General features: G+C 42.2%; 1 protein-coding gene across 1 annotated transcript; it reads right to left on the minus strand.

Moving 5' to 3' along the window:
• Positions 1–2,431: 2,431 nt before the first annotated feature.
• On the minus strand, positions 2,432–16,415 carry LOC110496186 (transmembrane protein 53). Its single transcript, XM_021571935.3, has 4 exons — positions 16,168–16,415; positions 7,859–8,204; positions 7,486–7,732; positions 2,432–6,558 (listed from the first exon to the last, which is right to left on the minus strand). Exons 2-4 carry the CDS (start codon positions 8,123–8,125, stop codon positions 6,197–6,199), a joined length of 876 nt encoding a protein of 291 aa, XP_021427610.1. The 5' UTR covers positions 8,126–8,204; positions 16,168–16,415; the 3' UTR covers positions 2,432–6,196.
• Positions 16,416–19,160: the final 2,745 nt, after the last annotated feature.

The following is a 19,160-nucleotide window of genomic DNA, read 5'->3' on the forward strand; positions in this document are numbered from 1 at the left end:
TTGTGCAATCATATCTATGAGCTACATTTAGGTTTTTCTTTCATTATTTTTTATCTGCTGTTGGTACGTAGATTAAGCCTAAACTTCATGGCCTAACTGTAGCGTGCATCAAATACACACCAATTGCGAAACGCTTTGGGGAACTTGGGTAGAAAAAGTTAATGATGAGCCACTGAGGCAACAAGGTCAGCGTTTCATTCAATAAGAGAAAAGCTGTGAAATGGAGAGTTGAAAATAAATAGAAGGGAGGGCCAGAACAGTATACTAATGATTGGGAAAGATTAAATTAAGTGGTAAAAAGAAGATTGTGCAATGATTGCGAAGCGCTATACAAATTCAACCTCTCACAATGTCTAAAATAATATTAACTCCCTCAGAATTAAGCATTTATTGCAGTAAAATTATACACCAAATGTAATATTGTTACTCTGGATCAGGAGTGAGGAAATATGATCTTTCTTTCAGCATCTAGAGAGAATAAATGAGCAAATTTGTGAAAGGCGTCATCTTCATCAGCATCATAAAATATGAAATTTTATTAAAAAACATGTTGGGTCATTTTAACAGCTACTAATTTCCTTAAAACCAGTCACTGATGCCATTTGGAAATGTAGCATAGAAAAACGTTGCATTTTCTCCCTGGTTCCTAAACATCTTTGCTGCGGGAGAGAAGCAGAGATGAAAGAGGAAAGAGAAAAACTATCAATTATATCAATTTATGACATTCTGATGAGCAAGGGTTTATTTAGTCTTCTAGGGCAACAAGTAATGATAGAAGAGAAGCTGCATGTATCTAATTATAGACAAGTTGACTAAGTCTAAAATGTTGGAAACGATAAGCAAAAACACAAGCCTATCTAAAAAAAGGCCCGTCAAAAACGAATTCGGCCATCTCTGACTGTGCAGACAATTTTCTATATTTGGGGGTTATAGTTAAGTGCAGGCAGTGGCGGTTCTAACTTGTATGGCTCCCTGGGCAACCCCCCCCCCCCCCCCTCAAAAAAAAAAAAACAATTCTGCACTAATTGTAATTTTATTCAAGACGGGAAAACTTTTTATTTTAATCATAACATTTAAACTTTGATTCTATACTAGAATCAAATTTTTTCACTATTACCCTATTGCTAACAAAAAATAAATACAACTAAATTGCACAAATTCTATATCACACAAATAGAAGAACACACTTATAAAGAAGAGAACCTGATTATATTATTGCACTTCAAAAACAAGAAACACACTAACTAAATTGCATTACTAAATGCATTAGTACCGTACAAAGTTAGAGGTGCACTATTTGATAGATTCCCCTGCTCCCCCTACCTCGGGCTTCCAGTGGGGAGACCGTGAGGTCAACCTACCCCTGCCCCATCTTGTATTTCTGAGTGGGAGACCTTCCCAGGCACCCACTCCGACAGTCAATTGACCTACAGTCCCACACGGTGACATGATATCATTGAAGTGATGTGCAAATGAGCGATAGAAAATTGATTGCGCAAATGTCACCAGAATATTTTTTTGTGCATGCACCCCATGCTTCCCTGGGCGGCTGCCCATGTTGCCTATGCCTAAATCCAACCCTGGGTGCAGGCCTCAGATTTGAACTTTCTCACAGTGTCAGGCAGTTGTGGATGGGTTGTTAGCAATTGAGGACAGGTGAAAAGCTGGCTGATCATCACTAGTGTGTCTGTGTCAAACCTTGAAACTGAGATTCCTGATGATTAGTCTGGCTTTCCTTCAGTTTTTCTTTAAAGCTCCTTGAGATTTATGGTATTTTTGTGAAACTGGTTCTTTTGGTGCTGTAGCTGTGTAGAAGACAAGACCACACATGTTTGATCCTCTAACTTCACCATAAGAAATGGAAGGTAGGCATCTAGCTAAGTAACAGCTAAGCATCCACATAAGGTTTTTATACCCGTTGTTCCCTTTTTCTTGTCGTTTAGTTTCTTCTTGGCCACCGACACGTTGATCTTCTGTCCATCAGTCTTTCACCTCTCTAACCACGGGCTGTGCATCCTCCTACATGGAGTAGGTGACGTACCCAAACCCCCGAAATGTGTCTTCACCTGTAGGGACCATGTATCAGAGTTGTCTTTTCACACATATTCTTTAATACTATTACAAAGCAGGACATTGTCTGAATTACATTGAGATCAGCACAATTTTACAAAGATGACAAATGTCATGTAACTAGTAGCCGTTTCACAAAACAGTGCTTCACAGGTCCAATCTCAGAGAATATCTCCTCCAAGCGGTAGTTAGATGCATCTACTGGCAGACTCCGGACGAGAATTGTTAGGGCTGACATTGTTTAAGGAAATTTCCTTTAAAATTATTCATAAATATTATCCTGCCAACCACTATATGAAGAAGTTTAAGGAAAACATCAACTCAAATTGCTCCTTTTGTAATGACCACCCAGAAACAGTGCTGCTTCTTTTTTGGCATTGTGTTCATGTAAGAGAACTGTGGCAAGACATCAGTAGGTTTATAATTGAACACATTTATGAAGATTGTACACTATTGTGGAGAGATGTACTGCTTGGATTCTTTACATACAATAGAGATAAGCTGAAACATTATGTAATTCATTTCATTATTCTTTTGGCCAAATTTCATATACACAAATGTAAATTTACAAACAAAAAACATTTTCTTACCCTACAAAAGAAATGTAACTGTATTTTAAGACAGTTAAATACTCTACTAACAAAAAAAGCTATTGGAATTGTAAGTGTATGTATGTCTCTTAAGGTCCTTGTGTAATTGTAATGTGATATTGTACCCCCTAGCTCGATTGTCCATTGTATGTAGTCTATATGTACTTGTGTTACCTCATGTACTTTCTGTATTGATTTGTTGTTAATCAAAAAGGATGAACATTTATTTTTTAGCTTTGAGAAAGATCCGGCAAGCAATGCTTTTTCCCGGGAACTGCTCACACGAGCATAGTAACATAGTAACAAGCGATGCGTTTTCCCGGGAACTGCTCACACGAGCATAGTAACATAGTAACAGATTTGTGGGAGAGAAGCCGCAACCAAAACTTTTATTTGTGATGCAGATCGGCGTGACGGTTAGTAAAATCAAACCACATTTTATTGGTCACATACAAATGGTTAGCAGATGTTAATGAGAGTGTAGCGAAATGCTTGTGCTTCTAGTACAGACAGTGCAGTAGTATCTAACAATTATCTAACAATTCCCCAACAACTACAGTTGAAGTCAGAAGTTTACATCCACTTAGGTTGGAGTATTTAAAACTAGTTTTTCCAACCACTACACAAATTTCTTGTTAAACTATAGTTTTGGCAAGTCGGTTAGGACATCTACTTTGTGCATGACAAGTATTTTTTCCAACAATTGTTTACATACAGATTATTTCACTGTAGGTCAGAAGTTTACATACTAAGTTGACAGTGTCTTTAAACACATTAGAAAATTCCCAAAAATTATGTCATGGCTTTAGAAGCTTCTGCTAATTTGAGTCAATTGGAGGTGTACCTGTGGATGTATTTCAAGGCCTACCTTCAAACTGCCTCTTTGCTTGACATCATGGGATCAATAGTACACAAGTATATACACCATGGGATCACACAGCCGTCATACTGCTCAGGAAGGAGAAGCCATTTGATTTGATTTGATTTCTGTCTCCTAGAGATGAACGTGCTTTGGTGCGAAAAGTGCAATTCAATCCAAGAACAACAGCAAAGGACTTTGTGAAGATGCTGGAGGAAACCGGTACAAAAGTAACTATATCCAGAGTAAAACGAGTCCTATATCGACATAACCTGAAAGGCCGCTCAGCAAGGAAGAAGCCACTGCTCCAAAACTGCCAAAAAAGCCAGACTACGGTTTGCAACTTCACATGGGGACAAAGATCGTACTTTTTGGAGAAATGTCCTCTGGTCTGATGAAACAAAAATAGAACTGATTGACCATAATGACCGTCGTTATGTTTGGAGGAAAAAGCAGGAGACTTGCAAGCAAAGAACACCATCCCAACCGTGGAGCACGGGGGTGCAAGCATCATGTTTTGGGGGTGTTTTGCTGCAGGAGGGACTGGTGCACTTCACAAAATAGAAGGCATCATGAGCAAGGAAAAGTATATGGATATATTGATGCAACATCTCAAGACATCAGTCAGGAAGTTAAAGCTTGGTTGCAAATGGGTCTTCCAAATGGACAATGACCCCAAGCATACTTCCAAAGTTGTGGCAAAATGGCTTAAGGACAACAAAGTCAAGGTATTGGAGTGGCCATCACAAAGCCCTGGCCTCAATCCTATAGAAAATTTGTGGGCAGAACTGAAAAATCCTGTGCGAGCAAGGAGGCCTAGAAACCTGACTTAGTTACACCAGCTCTGTCAGGAGGAGTGGGCCAAAATTCACCCAACTTATTGTGGAAAGCTTGTGGAAGGCTACCCGAAACATTTGACCCAAGTTAACCAATTTAAAAGGCAATGCTACCAAATACTAATTGTGTGTGTGTGTGTGTGTGTGTGTGTGTGTGTGTGTGTGTGTGTGTGTGTGTGTGTGTGTGTGTGTGTGTGTGTAAACATCTGACCCACAGGGAATGTGATGAAAGAAATAAAAGCTGAAATAAATCACTACTATTATTCTGACATTTCACATTCTTAATATAAACTGGTGATCCTAACTGACCCAAGAGATGGAATTTTTACTAGGATTAAATGTCAGGAATTGTGAAAAACTGAGTTTAAATGTATTTGGCTGAGGTGTATGTAAACTTATGACTTCAACTGTAAGTGTCCAACAAGCTTTTGTAGTCTTGCTTTTCCTGGGACTCCAGAAGATTTAAGAGGAACAGGTATGGCAGCGGAGAGGCCTGGTGTTTTCCTGGGACTCCAGAAGATTTAAGAGGAACAGGTATGGCAGCGGAGAGGCCTGGTGTTTTCCTGGGACTCCAGAAGATTTAAGAGGAACAGGTATGGCAGCGGAGAGGCCTGGTGTTTTCCTGGGACTCCAGAAGATTTAAGAGGAACAGGTATGGCAGCGGAGAGGCCTGGTGTTTTCCTGGGACTCCAGAAGATTTAAGCGGAACAGGTATGGCAGCGGAGAGACCTGGTGCGTAATTGTGCAACAGAACAAAGACAGACAGGCTTGGGATGTAGACTATAGTCTAAATTAGAAGCATATGCATATTAGCCCATAATTCCTAAGCTCAATACTGCAGTGAATATATCCCGTAAATTTACACAAAATATTTATTTTTTATCAGATAACAAAATCATAGGTAGCCTACACTGTGCTCCCGAGGCTGCGCTGAGTGCGCTCCCTCCCAGTCCCCTGGTACCAGCTTGAAAAGCTACCCTATAGTTTCAGCCTTTTAGGGACAAGAAATGTAGCCTACAACAACGTAATGAAGAATGTTATTGTTTTCAAGTGAGTACAAAACTCTAGTCTAGGCTGTAGACTGCAGTGAAAAGCCTGTCATTTGAATAACTGCTCAAAAGCCTGGTGTTTTGAATGCATATTCATTTCAAATTGATTGCATCTAGCCTGCCTGATTGGACAATCATTTGGATACATTGTTTTTCCCCCTCAAATGTTTAGCCTTCAAGGTCCAGGCACATTAGCAAGCCAGCAACATGGGGTATTTTCTCAGGATTTATCAGCTAACAGAAACATGCTAATGCAGGGATCTCTAGTGGCGAGCATACAAATTATGATAATGCGGAGGAAGTTTGGCTTCAGTGTTTAAAAGCGTTTGAAAATTAAGTGGATACTATTAGAGATTGGTGCTGTTGAGGTATTCAGAGCACTACGTAACCTACGTAATGCAGAGCCTATATCACATGACATTTCTGGTACAATTCCGAAACATCTAAACAATGACTCCTTTTGCGAAAAGTCTACTAAACAAGAGTTAATTTAATGTTTTTCCAAGAATGTAAAACTGTATACAATAAGTCCCCACTATACCTAGGGTACTCAAACGTGGAACTTGTAGGTAAGTGAAGTGCAAACTGTCACGTCCTGCAGTCACATCCTGGTCTTGAGGGGGTCCTGAGTGCTTAGGGGGTAGGGGCTAGAGGCTATTTCTGGACTGGACCACAGCTGTGCCCTGTTGTCACTTGGCCTTGCTGGGGGCCATGCCGAGGGACTAAGGGGTAGTGGATAGGGATAGGGATTGTTTCTGGACCGGACCACAGCTGTGTGGGTCCTGCCTAGCGTCACATCTTGGCCTTGAGAGGGACCATACCGAGAGTCTTTAGGAAGGTCTCCAAGGTAGACAGGTACTCCTGGGGGTGTTGTCTCAGGTGGCCTGCATGTGTTGACTCCTCCCATTTCCTGTCTGTCACCTCCATCCCTCGTTTTCTCCAATAGGCGATGATCTCCTCCATGCCCTCCGGGTCGCACAGTGCGTCGTTCTGGCAGAAGAAGACGAGGGCGGGTGCGGTGACAGGGTTATTCCAGAAGACATCAATGCCGTTGTTGAAGTAGTCGACTGTGTGGTGTTTGAAGGCTCTGAAGTAGAGCATACTGGCCCATTTCACCTGGCTCTCCAGCCGGGGGAGCAGGATCTTACCTAGACCTGAGGAGATAATCAATGACAAAATGTAGTGAACAAAAAATATAAAAACGCAACACGTAAAGTGTTGGTCCTACGGTTCCGGAGCTGAAATAAAAGATCCCAGAATTTTCCACACGCACAAATAGCTTCTCTCAAATGATGTGCAGAAATTTGTTTACATCCCTTTTAGTGAACATTTCTCATTTGCCAAGATAATCCATCCACCTGACAGGTGTGGCATATCAAGAAGCTGATTAAATAGAATGATCATTTCACAGGTGCACCTTGTGCTGGGGCCAAAAGTCCACTAAAATTTGCAGTTGTCACAACAATGCCATAGATGTCTCAAGTTGAGGGAGTGTGCAATTGGCATGTTGACTCCAGGAATGTCCACCAGGGCTGTTGCCAGATAATTTCATGTTCATTTCTCTACCATAAGCTATCTCCAACATAATTTTAGGGAATTTGGCAGTACATCCAACTGGCCTCATAACCGCAGACCACGCATAACCACTCCAGCCCAGGACCTCCACAGTCGGTTTCCATACCTGCGGGACAGTCTGAGACCAGCCACCCGGACAGGTGATGAAACTGAGGAGTACTTCTGCCTGTAATAAAGCCCTTTTGTGGGAAAAAACTCATTTGGATTGGCTGGGCCTGGCTCCCAAGAGGGTGGGCCTATACCATCCCAGTCATGTGAAATCCATAGACTTGGGCCTAATGAATTAATTTCAATTGATTGTATTTTATGAACTAACTCAGTAAAATCATTGAAATTGTTGCATTTATATTTTTGTTCAGTATAAATGTCCTGAGGATAAAGGACAACATCAGCTCACTGGTTAGCTTTATAACCTCTAACCAGGCTATACTAGACAATGCTAGGCTGTCATATGTGTTACACCTGGTCGGTATCTGCTCACGGTAACCCCTGTCCCCCAGACTCACCTGTAGCCATCCTCTCCAGTGAGCCCAGCACAAGGCTGTCATAGATGTGGCCTCTGATCCTCTGAGTGAAGCCGTAGTACTTCTGTGTGTCGCGGGACACATGCACCAACAGCTGGGTGAAGGTGTACCCTCCTATGGAGAAGGCGTGCACGAGCAAGGGGCGTGACACAAAGCAGTCACTCTGCAGGAGATCTAGTACCCTCGCCCCGTAGTCCAGGCCCCAGCGAGGCCACAGAAACTGACTCACCTAGGGTAGAGGAGAGGGGATATAAGAGGTATTTTAGAGAGAAAGGAGACCATAGAGAGGAGCATTCTAAACAGAATGTTTAAATTGTTACAGATTTTCCACCCATGAACGTTGTCCCTTCCTCACCGCACTCTCCACTATGAGCACGTCAAAGCCTGTACGGAAGTAGATCTCACAGTACTTGGCCACAGCCTGAGGTCGCGACCCCAACCAGGGCAGCATCAGCAGCAGGGGCTTGGTTGGGGCAGAGGTAAGGGCTAGGGATGGAGAGGTACTGGCTGCATCGTTCAGGGCAGACAGAGGGCCAGGGGAGGGTTTAGGTGAGGCTGCGTCATTCAGGTACAAGGTGATGGTCTTGCTGATGCGGTGAACGGTGACCCTATGGGCTTGCATGGTGACAGCAGGGATTCAGAGTGCAGGGTTAGGGAGCCTGGAGGTGGTGCTGTAAGGCAACTGTGGTGAAGGCTTTGATCTGGAAGGGGAAAAATATTTTGCAGTCAGATTTGCTGTTTAAACATGCAACATTACAGATAGGGTTTGGAAGCATAAGGACCTTATCTTTCACATCAGCGAGAAATAATATATATTCAATTGATACACACCTTTATAGGGTTAGGTTTCCCACACTTCCATATTACAGAGGTTCTTTACAGAAAACAGACGGAAGACCGAGTGGACTAGCTACCTATGCTAATTAGCTATATGCATCTCCAAACACATGTGTAAACGGAAGGCCCCAAACGTGTTGTCACTGAAAAATACTGTTGGCTGCAATGGCGTTAAAACAGTGTACTTACATTTGGGCAGTGGTGTAAAAGATGCCTTAAAAGAAAATGACTCAAGTACAAGCCACCCAGTAAAATACTACTTGAGTAAAACTCTTAAGTATATTTAAAACCAAATAATTTAAGTATCAAAAAGTGAATGGAATTGCTAAAATCTACATAAGTATCAAAAGTAAAAGTATAAATCATTTCAAGTTCCTTATATTAAGAAAACTAGACGGTAAAATGGAATTTGTTTTAATGACAGATAAAGCATTTGTGTTTAGTGAGTCCGCCTGAGCAGAGGCAGTAGGGATGTTCTCGACAAGTGTGTGAATTGGACCATTTTTCTGTCAAAATGTAATGAGTACATTTGGGTATCAGGGAAAATGTATGGAGTAAAAAGTACTTGATTTTATTTAGGAATGTAGGTTAGTAAAAGTTGCCAAAAATATTAATAGTAAAGTAAAGATACCCCAAAAACTACTTAGTAGTACTTTATTTTTACACCACTGCATTTGGAAAATTATTTTGATGTGATATGAAAGAGGGATGTGTTTCTAGAACCGTACTGCAATTGAGAATCGATTCACGTTTAAATGGTGCATTTAACTGTTTTGTCTTCTAGAGCCAATTCGCCTTTAAACGGAACATGTAATGTCCTTGGACTATAAGGAGCAACGTTAGGCTCCTTTAGTCCATTATTGGGCTAGTCGTAGCCTACAACATTCTGCCTTCTTCCTACAGTTTTCAGCCATTAGCTCCGCCCACCACTGACTCATGTGAACTACAATCCCGACGCTGTGTTTTAATGTTTAGAAACGTCAATAATCATTGCTTGTAATATGGCTTTCCAAACATATGGCCCTTATCTTTCAGCGAGAAAGAATCCTTCTGATAAAAAATATATATATTGTAATGACCTGACTAGATCATAAAGGAACAATTGTCCAGACAGAGGGTTGAGTTTACGAATTGACGGTTTATTAACCCAACTTTACACAGGCTACTGTTTGGCCGTAGCCCACACCAAATAAACGAAAGATACCCCACAAGCCAACCGTGACCTTCTCTTGTGAAGGCCAGACATAAGAGAGAAAACAAAGGTTAAACCTGGTCTTAACTTCCAATGCTCCATCCCCCTGCCCAACCCCCCTCCACGCCACTACGCCAACCGCCAGGAAGCCCGGCATCAGAACATTCCAGGCATTCCCGTGATTGGCAGATAGCAGATTGATTGACATGTCGGACCCCGCGAACACTGGGTACTGGTAAGTACAACACAACCACCTACTAGCCTAACACATAACACACAGCTGTCTGTGCGGGTCGCTACAATATACAGTGGGGCAAAAAAGTATTTAGTCAGCCACCAATTGTGCAAGTTCTCCCACTTAAAAATATGAGAGAGGCCTGTCATTTTCATCATAGGTACACTTCAACTATGACAGACAAAATGAGAGAAAAAAATCCAGAAAATCACATTGTAGGATTTTTAATGAATTTATTTGCAAATTATGGTGGAAAATAAGTATTTGGTCACCTACAAACAAGCAAGATTTCTGGCTCTCGCAGACCTTCTTTAAGAGGCTCCTCTGTCCTCCCATCGTTACCTGTATTTGTTACTTGTATTTATTTACCTGTATTTGGAGGACAAAGAATGCTGAGTTGCATCCAAAGAACACCATACATACTGTGAAGCATGGGGGTGGAAACATCATGCATTGGGGCTGTTTTTCTGCAAAGGGACCAGGACGACAGTCTCCAGATCTCAACCCCATAGAAAATCTTTGGAGGGAGTTGAAAGTCTGTGTTGCCCAGCAACAGCCCCAAAACATCACTGCTCTAGAGGAGATATGCATGGAGGAATGGGCCAAAATACCAGCAACAGTGTGTGAAAACCTTGTGAAGACTTACAGAAAACGTTTGACCTCTGTCATTGCCAACAAAGGGTATATAACAAAGTATTGAGATAAACTTTTGTTATTGACCAAATACTTATTTTCCACCATAATTTGCAAATAAATTCATTAAAAATCCTACAATGTGAAGTGTACCTATGGTGAAAATTACAGGCCTCTCTCATCTTTTTAAGTGGGAGAACTTGCACAATTGGTGGCTGACTAAATACTTTTTTGCCCCACTGTATATACACACTCACTGTACTGTAGCCGTTTTGCACAGATCCATATGTTTTTATTTATTTTATTTTATTTCACCTTTATTTAACCAGGTAGGCAAGTTGAGAACAAGTTCTCATTTACAATTGCGACCTGGCCAAGATAAAGCAAAGCGGTTCGACACATACAACGACACAGAGTTGCACATGGAGTAAAACAAACATACAGTCAATAATATATACGATGTGAGCAAATGAGGTGAGATAAGGGAGGTAAAGGCAAAAAGGCCATGGTGGCAAAGTAGATACAATATAGCAAGTAAAACACTGGAATGGTAGATTTGCAATGGGAGAATGTGCAAAGTAGAAATAAAAATAATGGGGGTGCAAAGGAGCAAAATAAATAAATAAATAAAATACAGTAGGGAAAGAGGTAGTTGTTTGGGCTAAATTATAGGTGGGCTATGTACAGGTGCAGTAATCTGTGAGCTGCTCTGACAGTTGGTGCTTAAAGCTAGTGAGGGAGATAAGTGTTTCCAGTTTCAGAGATTTTTGTAGTTCGTTCCAGTCATTGGCAGCAGAGAACTGGAAGGAGAGGCGGCCAAAGAAATAATTGGTTTTGGGGGTGACTAGAGAGATATACCTGCTGGAGCGTGTGCTACAGGTGGGAGATGCAATGGTGACCAGCGAGCTGAGATAAGGGGGGACTTTACCTAGCAGGGTCTTGTAGATGACATGGAGCCAGTGGGTTTGGCGACGAGTATGAAGCGAGGGCCAGCCAACGAGAGCGTACAGGTCGCAATGGTGGGTAGTATATGGGGCTTTGGTGACAAAACGGATTGCACTGTGATAGACTGCATCCAATTTGTTGAGTAGGGTATTGGAGGCTATTTTGTAAATGACATCGCCAAAGTCGAGGATTGGTAGGATGGTCAGTTTTACAAGGGTATGTTTGGCAGCATGAGTGAAGGATGCTTTGTTGCGAAATAGGAAGCCAATTCTAGATTTAACTTTGGATTGGAGATGTTTGATATGGGTCTGGAAGAAGAGTTTACAGTCTAACCAGACACCTAAGTATTTGTAGTTGTCCACGTATTCTAAGTCGGAGCCGTCCAGAGTAGTAATGTTGGACAGGCGGGTAGGTACAGGTAGCGATCGGTTGAAGAGCATGCATTTAGTTTTACTTGTATTTAAGAGCAATTGGAGGCCACGGAAGGAGAGTTGTATGGAATTGAAGCTTGCCTGGAGGGTTGTTAACACAGTATCCAAAGAAGGGCCAGAAGTATACAGAATGGTGTCGTCTGCATAGAGGTGGATCAGAGACTCACCAGCAGCAAGAGCGACCTCATTGATGTAAACAGAGAAGAGAGTCGGTCCAAGAATTGAACCCTGTGGCACCCCCATAGAGACTGCCAGAGGTCCGGACAGCAGACCCTCCGATTTGACACACTGAACTCTATCAGAGAAGTAGTTGGTGAACCAGGCGAGGCAATCATTTGAGAAACCAAGGCTGCCGAGTCTGCCGATGAGGATGTGGTGATTGACAGAGTCGAAAGCCTTGGCCAGATCAATGAATACGGCTGCACAGTAATGTTTCTTATCGATGGCGGTTAAGATATCATTTAGGACCTTGAGCGTGGCTGAGGTGCACCCATGACCAGCTCTGAAACCAGATTGCATAGCAGAGAAGGTATGGTGAGATTTGAAATGGTCGGTAATCTGTTTGTTGACTTGGCTTTCGAAGACCTTAGAAAGGCATGGTAGGATAGATATAGGTCTGTAGCAGTTTGGGTCAAGAGTGTCCCCCCCCTTTGAAGAGGGGGATGACCGCAGCTGCTTTCCAATCTTTGGGAATCTCAGACGACACGAAAGAGAGGTTGAACAGGCTAGTAATAGGGGTGGCAACAATTTTGGCAGATAATTTTAGAAAGAAAGGGTCCAGATTGTCTAGCCCGGCTGATTTGTAGGGGTCCAGATTTTGCAGCTCATTCAGAACATCAGCTGAGCAGATTTGGGAGAAGGAGAAATGGGGAAGGCTTGGGCGAGTTGTTGTGGGGGGTGCAGTGCTGTTGACCGGGGTAGGAGTAGCCAGGTGGAAAGCATGGCCAGCCGTAGAAAAATGCTTATTGAAATTCTCAATTATGGTGGATTTATCAGTGGTGACAGTGTTTCCTATCTTCAGTGCAGTGGGTAGCTGGGAGGAGGGGTTCTTATTCTCCATGGACTTTACAGTGTCCCAGAACTTTTTTGAGTTAGTGTTGCAGGAAGCAAATTTCTGCTTGAAAAAGCTAGCCTTGGCTTTTCTAACTGCCTGTGTATAATGGTTTCTAGCTTCCCTGAACAGCTGCATATCACGGGGGCTGTTCGATGCTAATGCAGAACGCCATAGGATGTTTTTTTGTTGGTTAAGGGCAGTCAGGTCTGGGGAGAACCAAGGGCTATATCTATTCCTGGTTCTAAATTTCTTGAATGGGGCATGTTTATTTAAGATGGTTAGGAAGGCATTTAAAAAAAATATCCAGGCATCCTCTACTGACGGGATGAGATCAATATCCTTCCAGGATACCCCGGCCAGGTCGATTAGAAAGGCCTGCTCGCTGAAGTGTTTCAGGGAGCGTTTTACAGTGATGAGTGGAGGTCGTTTGACCGCTGACCCATTACGGATGCAGGCAATGAAGCAGTGATCGCTGAGATCTTGGTTGAAAACAGCAGAGGTGTATTTAGAGGGCAAGTTGGTTAGGATGATATCTATGAGGGTGCCCGTGTTTAAGGCTTTGGGGAGGTACCTGGTAGGTTCATTGATAATTTGTGTGAGGTTGAGGGCATCAAGTTTAGATTGTAGGATGGCTGGGGTGTTAAGCATGTTCCAATTTAGGTCGCCTAGCAGCACAAGCTCTGAAGATAGATGGGGGGCAATCAGTTCACATATGGTGTCCAGAGCACAGCTGGGGGCAGAGGGTGGTCTATAGCAGGCGGCAACGGTGAGAGACTTGTTTTTAGAGAGGTGGATTTTTAAAAGTAGAAGTTCAAATTGTTTGGGTACAGACCTGGATAGTAGGACAGAACTCTGCAGGCTATCTTTGCAGTAGATTGCAACACTGCCCCCTTTGGCAGTTCTATCTTGTCTGAAAATGTTGTAGTTTGGAATTAAAATGTCTGAATTTTTGGTGGTCTTCCTAAGCCAGGATTCAGACACAGCTAGAACATCCGGGTTGGCAGAGTGTGCTAAAGCAGTGAATAGAACAAACTTAGGGAGGAGGCTTCTAATGTTAACATGCATGAAACCAAGGCTATTACGGTTACAGAAGTCGTCAAAAGAGAGCGCCTGGGGAATAGGAGTGGAGCTAGGCACTGCAGGGCCTGGATTCACCTCTACATCACCAGATGAACAGAGTAGTAGTAGAATAAGGGTGCGGCTAAAAGCAATAAGAATTGGTCGTTTAGAACCTCTGGAACAGAGAGTAAAAGGAGGTTTCTGGGGGCGATAAAATAGCATCAAGGTATAATGTACAGACAAAGGTAAGGTAGGATGTGAATATAGTGGAGGTAAACCTAGGTATTGAGTGATGAAGAGAGAGTTATTGTCTCTAGAAACATCATTGAAACCAGGAGATGTCATTGCATGTGTGGGTGGTGGAACTAATAGGTTGGATAAGGTATAATGAGCAGGACTAGAGGCTCTACAGTGAAATAAGCCAATAAACACTAACCAGAACAGCAATGGACAAGGCATATTGACATGAAGGAGAGGCATGCTCAGTCGAGTGATCAAAAGGGTCCAGTGAGTGGAGAGGTTGGTTGGGGGTCACGGCGATTTAGACAGCTAAATCGGTAGCAAGCTAGCATAGGAGCAAGCTAGCATAAGATGGAGGTCTGTTATTAGCCAACTCTTGCGTTCCGTCAGTAGATTAGTGGGTTTCCGTGTGGTAGAGGGGATGAATCCAAATCACACAACAACAACAAAAATAAAAACAATATATATAGTTATAGAGGCCCAAGAAGAAAAATAAATCAATAAATAAAAATAAAATAAAAATGGTCCGATTGTCTATTCAGATAGCAGCTGATAAGATAGCCAACGGCTAGCAGGCCGCAGATGAGCGCCCAGGCAACGTTGCGCCGGAGGAGCCAGCCGGACAGTTCCCTCGGGTAGACAACGTCGGCAGTCTAGCCGTGAAGGCCCGGTGGGGCTCCGCGTAGGCAGCAAAACGGGTCCGGATAGGTGACTGCAGCCCAGGAGTGATTGATGGAACTCTTCAGCTGGCTAGCTCCGGAACAATTGATGTTAGCTCCGGAATCGACGAAAGCCGATAGTCACACGGATAGCAGCTAGCTAGCTGCGAGATCCAGGCATGGACGTCCAGAGCCAGCGGCCGAAATCCAGGGACATGGAGAGAAAAATTGGTCCGATATGTTCCGCTCCGAGCCGCGCTGCACCGCGCCGTACAAAACTGGCGATAGATTCTCGAGCCAAAGGACAGCCGATGACCACAAACCGTGGTCAGCTGAGTACCAACGATTAGCCAGTAAATAAGCTAACTAGCTTCTGAACTAGCTTCTGGACCAGCTTCTGGCTAGCTCCCGGCTAGCTTCTGGCTAATTTCTGGCTAGCCTCTCGGAGAAAACCGATCTGAGGTAAATAATACTTTTTTATATAAATATAAATTGGTGAAACGGATTGCAGGAGAGTGTTCTGAAGATGAGTTTTTGGAAAATTAAAAATGTATGTGAAAAAAAAGTTGTAAATATATATATATATATATATATATACGGGACACGACAGGACGAGGACAAAAATACGTCTGAACTGCTATGCCATCTTGGGAGAGTTGATATAGCTATTAGTCCCTCCAAAACTATACTTCTGCTACACTTCCAGAGTTAGCTTACACACAGGTGTTCGCAGCATACTAGATAGCTAATTTTTAAAAAAATCTCTATATTTTTTTTCCCCTCACTGATATGAAAGAAACTCTGTATGCATCCAAAACAGTTAGGCAAAGGACGAATGTTACTGTTCAGATTGAGCATCGGGGCTCTTATCAACAGGCCAATGACTTGTGTCAGTCATTCTCAAGGGGAAATCGTACCCCTGACTTTCTCAAGGACACAGTCATTATGTGCAAACACAACTAAAGGTTAGCTGCACATTTGGTAGCTGATAATATCATTGAAAAATGCTGGTAGCTGGCCAAATGAACGAAAATGGATCGTTCCATATGTTTAAAGACATGTTAATGATTCATTTATAACTATTCCCCAGGTCGTTGCTGGAAATGAGAAGGTGTTCTCAGTCAACTTACCTGGTAAAATAACGGGTAAATAAATAAAATGGTCAATGTGGCCGAGATAAATTCAATAACAAAAAAAAACACTTTAAATTGTATGATCAAGCGGTCAAAACTGGCAAAGCTAACTTAGCTAGTTATCTTACTGTCGTTAGTTATCGGGCTTAGCTGCCTATGTCGCAAAAGGCATACAGTATCATGTATACAGTATTGACCTCAACACTAGGAATGTTACTAGCTAGCTATCATAAGAACTTTCCTTACCTGTGAAAACGTGTTTTGTGCCAAAGTGCCCCGCCCCAACGTCCCCGAAGTACTCATCAGAAACGGTGGTACACATGTAACAAACCCACACGAAAGGGGTTATTTATATATCTTAGACAACCCGGTGAAATCGTGCCTACATCCGAATGGCGCTGATTTAAACAACGATGAGCATTCCGGCTCTTTTCAGTGAGCCGGCTCGTTCGGCTCAGCTCACCTAAAAGAGACGGCTCTTTTGGCTCCCAAACGGCTCTTTAAAGAAAATATGTTTTGTATTTTTTCAAGTCAGTTTGCGATAGTTTTTACTCTGATTGGTGTTAAAACAACTAATTAAATGAAATCATACACTACCTTAACCACAATGTATTTAAAAATGCATTGGTTTGTTATGAAAAATAATGCTATTAAATATGTGCATTTAAAGTATAACTTTTTTAATGTAAATAAACGAAGTGCATATAAATGTAACAATTCAAAACGAATACAATCTGAACAACATAATAATAGAATATTGCGCCATATCAAAGAAAATAAAAAAACAATGTGCAAAACTGCAGCATCCCACTTAAAACATTAAACATCCCTCTTTTCTCTATTTTTTATTGCCATGTTATAACCAGCAGCACACAGGAATACTGACCATATTTTGCTTTTATGAGGGATTTGCATTCAGAAATGCAAGCTGCCTCACTTTCGAGGGGCTGATGCGGTTTCTTCTCTCAGTAATTGTTTTTCCCGTTTTTGAGAAGACCCCCTCAGAGGGAACGGATGTGGCCACAATGCAGAGTCTCCCCGTCATGACTTTAGTAAGCCGTGGGTAGACAGAGGCCTTGTTCTTCCACCAGCTCAGAGGATCTGCAGATCTTTGGAGTGGCTCCTCCAAATAGGATCGGACCTCCATTATGGCATCTGCTAAAGGGATCCCTTCATGCTGCATCCCCAGTTGCTCTCTCGTCAAACAGCATCCATTCGTTATTTGAATTAGTTAATTCTATTCTTTTAAATATTTTGATTATTCATATCTTAATTTTTTTATAAATAGATTCGGCTCTTCTGATATGCGAGCCGGCTCTTAGAGCCGAGTCGTTCGCGAACGACCCATCACTACAACGAGCTACATAACCCGTTATGCATGCCGTGGTTATATGAGCGCTCTAATTTTTATCCAAACAAAGCCCATTGTATTTGCCTTGAATAGTTCAATTAAGCCTGGCTGGCGCGCGACCCACGTGACACCTACGAGAGCTGGTGTAATATGGAACGCCAACAAAGATACGCGTCAAATAACACAGCTCTATTATAGAATGTTGTGTGTTCTGAACGTGTACGTGTAAACCAAGCGCCACCACTATTATCAGTAGCCACAGCCGGCGAAATCGTGCCTACATCAGAATGGGGGCGCTGATGGTTAGCGAATTTAAACAACGAGCTTACATAACCCATTATGCATGCCGTGGTTATATGTGCACTCTAATTTTTATCCAAACAAAGCTCCTTTTATTTGCCTTGAATAGTTCAATTAAACCTGGCTGACACGTGACCACGTGACCAGGACACCTTCGAGAGCTGGTGTAATATGGAACGCCAAAAAAGATACACGTCAAATAACACAGCTCTACTATAGAATGTTGTGTGTTCTGAATTTGTACGTGTAAACCAAGCGCCACACTACTATCAGTAACACTGTCAAAGCTGTACAAAAATGTCTGCAAACAAGTAAACACCGGCCACGAACGATGTGTTTGCAATACCGCGTTGGTATTGATTTGATTTGGTAATAAAGCATTATTTGTTCGACCGCAACTCCTGGATTAGCTAGCTAGCTTTAGTTTGGTACCTAGCTAGCACCAATAGAACCAGACTGAAAACAATGACCAGTAGAAACTGCAGTCCTTCTCATTATTCTTGCAATGATGTAGGAATCCATGTGAGTAAGTATTAGCTAGGTAGCAACTTGTTGTTTGCCTATTGAAATTGAACTCCTGTTCATGAAAATAAATAGCTAGCCAGCTACTTATTAACCCCGTTGCCTAAATATAACGTTATAAGCAGCCAGCTAGCTTCATCTGGCTTGTGAGGCTCGACCGGACCGGGTTATGTGTTGTGAGACTAGCCACAATAAGGATTAGGCACAATAGTGTAATTTGCGGATTCCCTTCAAAATACAAGTAAAAGTGTTGCAGAAGGTTACAATTGGTGGAATCATGACATATTTAGACTAGATCATGTTAAACCAGATTGGAATGTGAAGCAATGAAATGGGTAATCAATCTACTCTGTGACACCCACAGAACACAACTGTGAAGAGTTTACGCAAATATTAGCATTGTAGTTCTTATCGCGGGACTGTGACTGTGAAAGCACCTCTCCAGTCAGCATATTGTGTGTATTGACATTCATATTGCACTCTACAGCTTTACCTACGGATTGGGGATCAATGAAATGGGGTATCAGTCTACTCAATACCCAAGATATGTTTTCCCAACGTCCTCCTCAGAGTTATCAGACTCCAAAACATCATTTAAAAAAAAATTTTTTTACTCGGGAATAGTGTACACATAGGTTGACAATAAATGTGGCTCTATTCACAGTTGTTTCAGAGTCCCGCAATAACTACGACACTAATGATCTCTGGGTGTCACTGAGTAGACTGATACCCCATGTCATTGATCCACAATCCATAGGTAAGGCTGTACAGTGAAATATGTATGACCCCAATGCAATTCTAAAGTATAATACATCCAGTGTGATTTCAACAGATTTTTGCCAAATTAACAAATTATTGTCTTTTGTTGATTTTATATAAAAACATTCCAACCTCGTTTAGCATGATCTATTCAATTATGGCATATTATTTGTATTAATTTGCGTCACTGTCAAATACATACTTTTATTTTGAAGGCTAACCGCAAAGTCCACTATTGTGGCCAATCCTTATTGTGGCTAGCGTCACATAGATGGGTCCGATCACCATTAATCAAATAAGAACTGTT

This window comes from Oncorhynchus mykiss, chromosome 2 (genome assembly GCF_057628025.1).
Source record: "Oncorhynchus mykiss isolate SJ-2025 chromosome 2, ASM5762802v1, whole genome shotgun sequence".
NCBI lineage: Eukaryota > Metazoa > Chordata > Actinopteri > Salmoniformes > Salmonidae > Oncorhynchus > Oncorhynchus mykiss.

Bases quoted from the DNA above. Each gene is read 5' to 3' on its own strand.
- LOC110496186 (XM_021571935.3), bottom strand. From the start codon at position 8,125: ATGCAAGCCCATAGGGTCACCGTTCACCGCATCAGCAAGACCATCACC. The intron at 7,733-7,858 runs GTGAGGAAGGGA...CCTCTACCCTAG, and splicing joins TGCTCATAGTGGAGAGTGCG to GTGAGTCAGTTTCTGTGGCC. The intron at 6,559-7,485 runs GTGAGTCTGGGG...TTATCTCCTCAG, and splicing joins ACTGGAGAGGATGGCTACAG to GTCTAGGTAAGATCCTGCTC.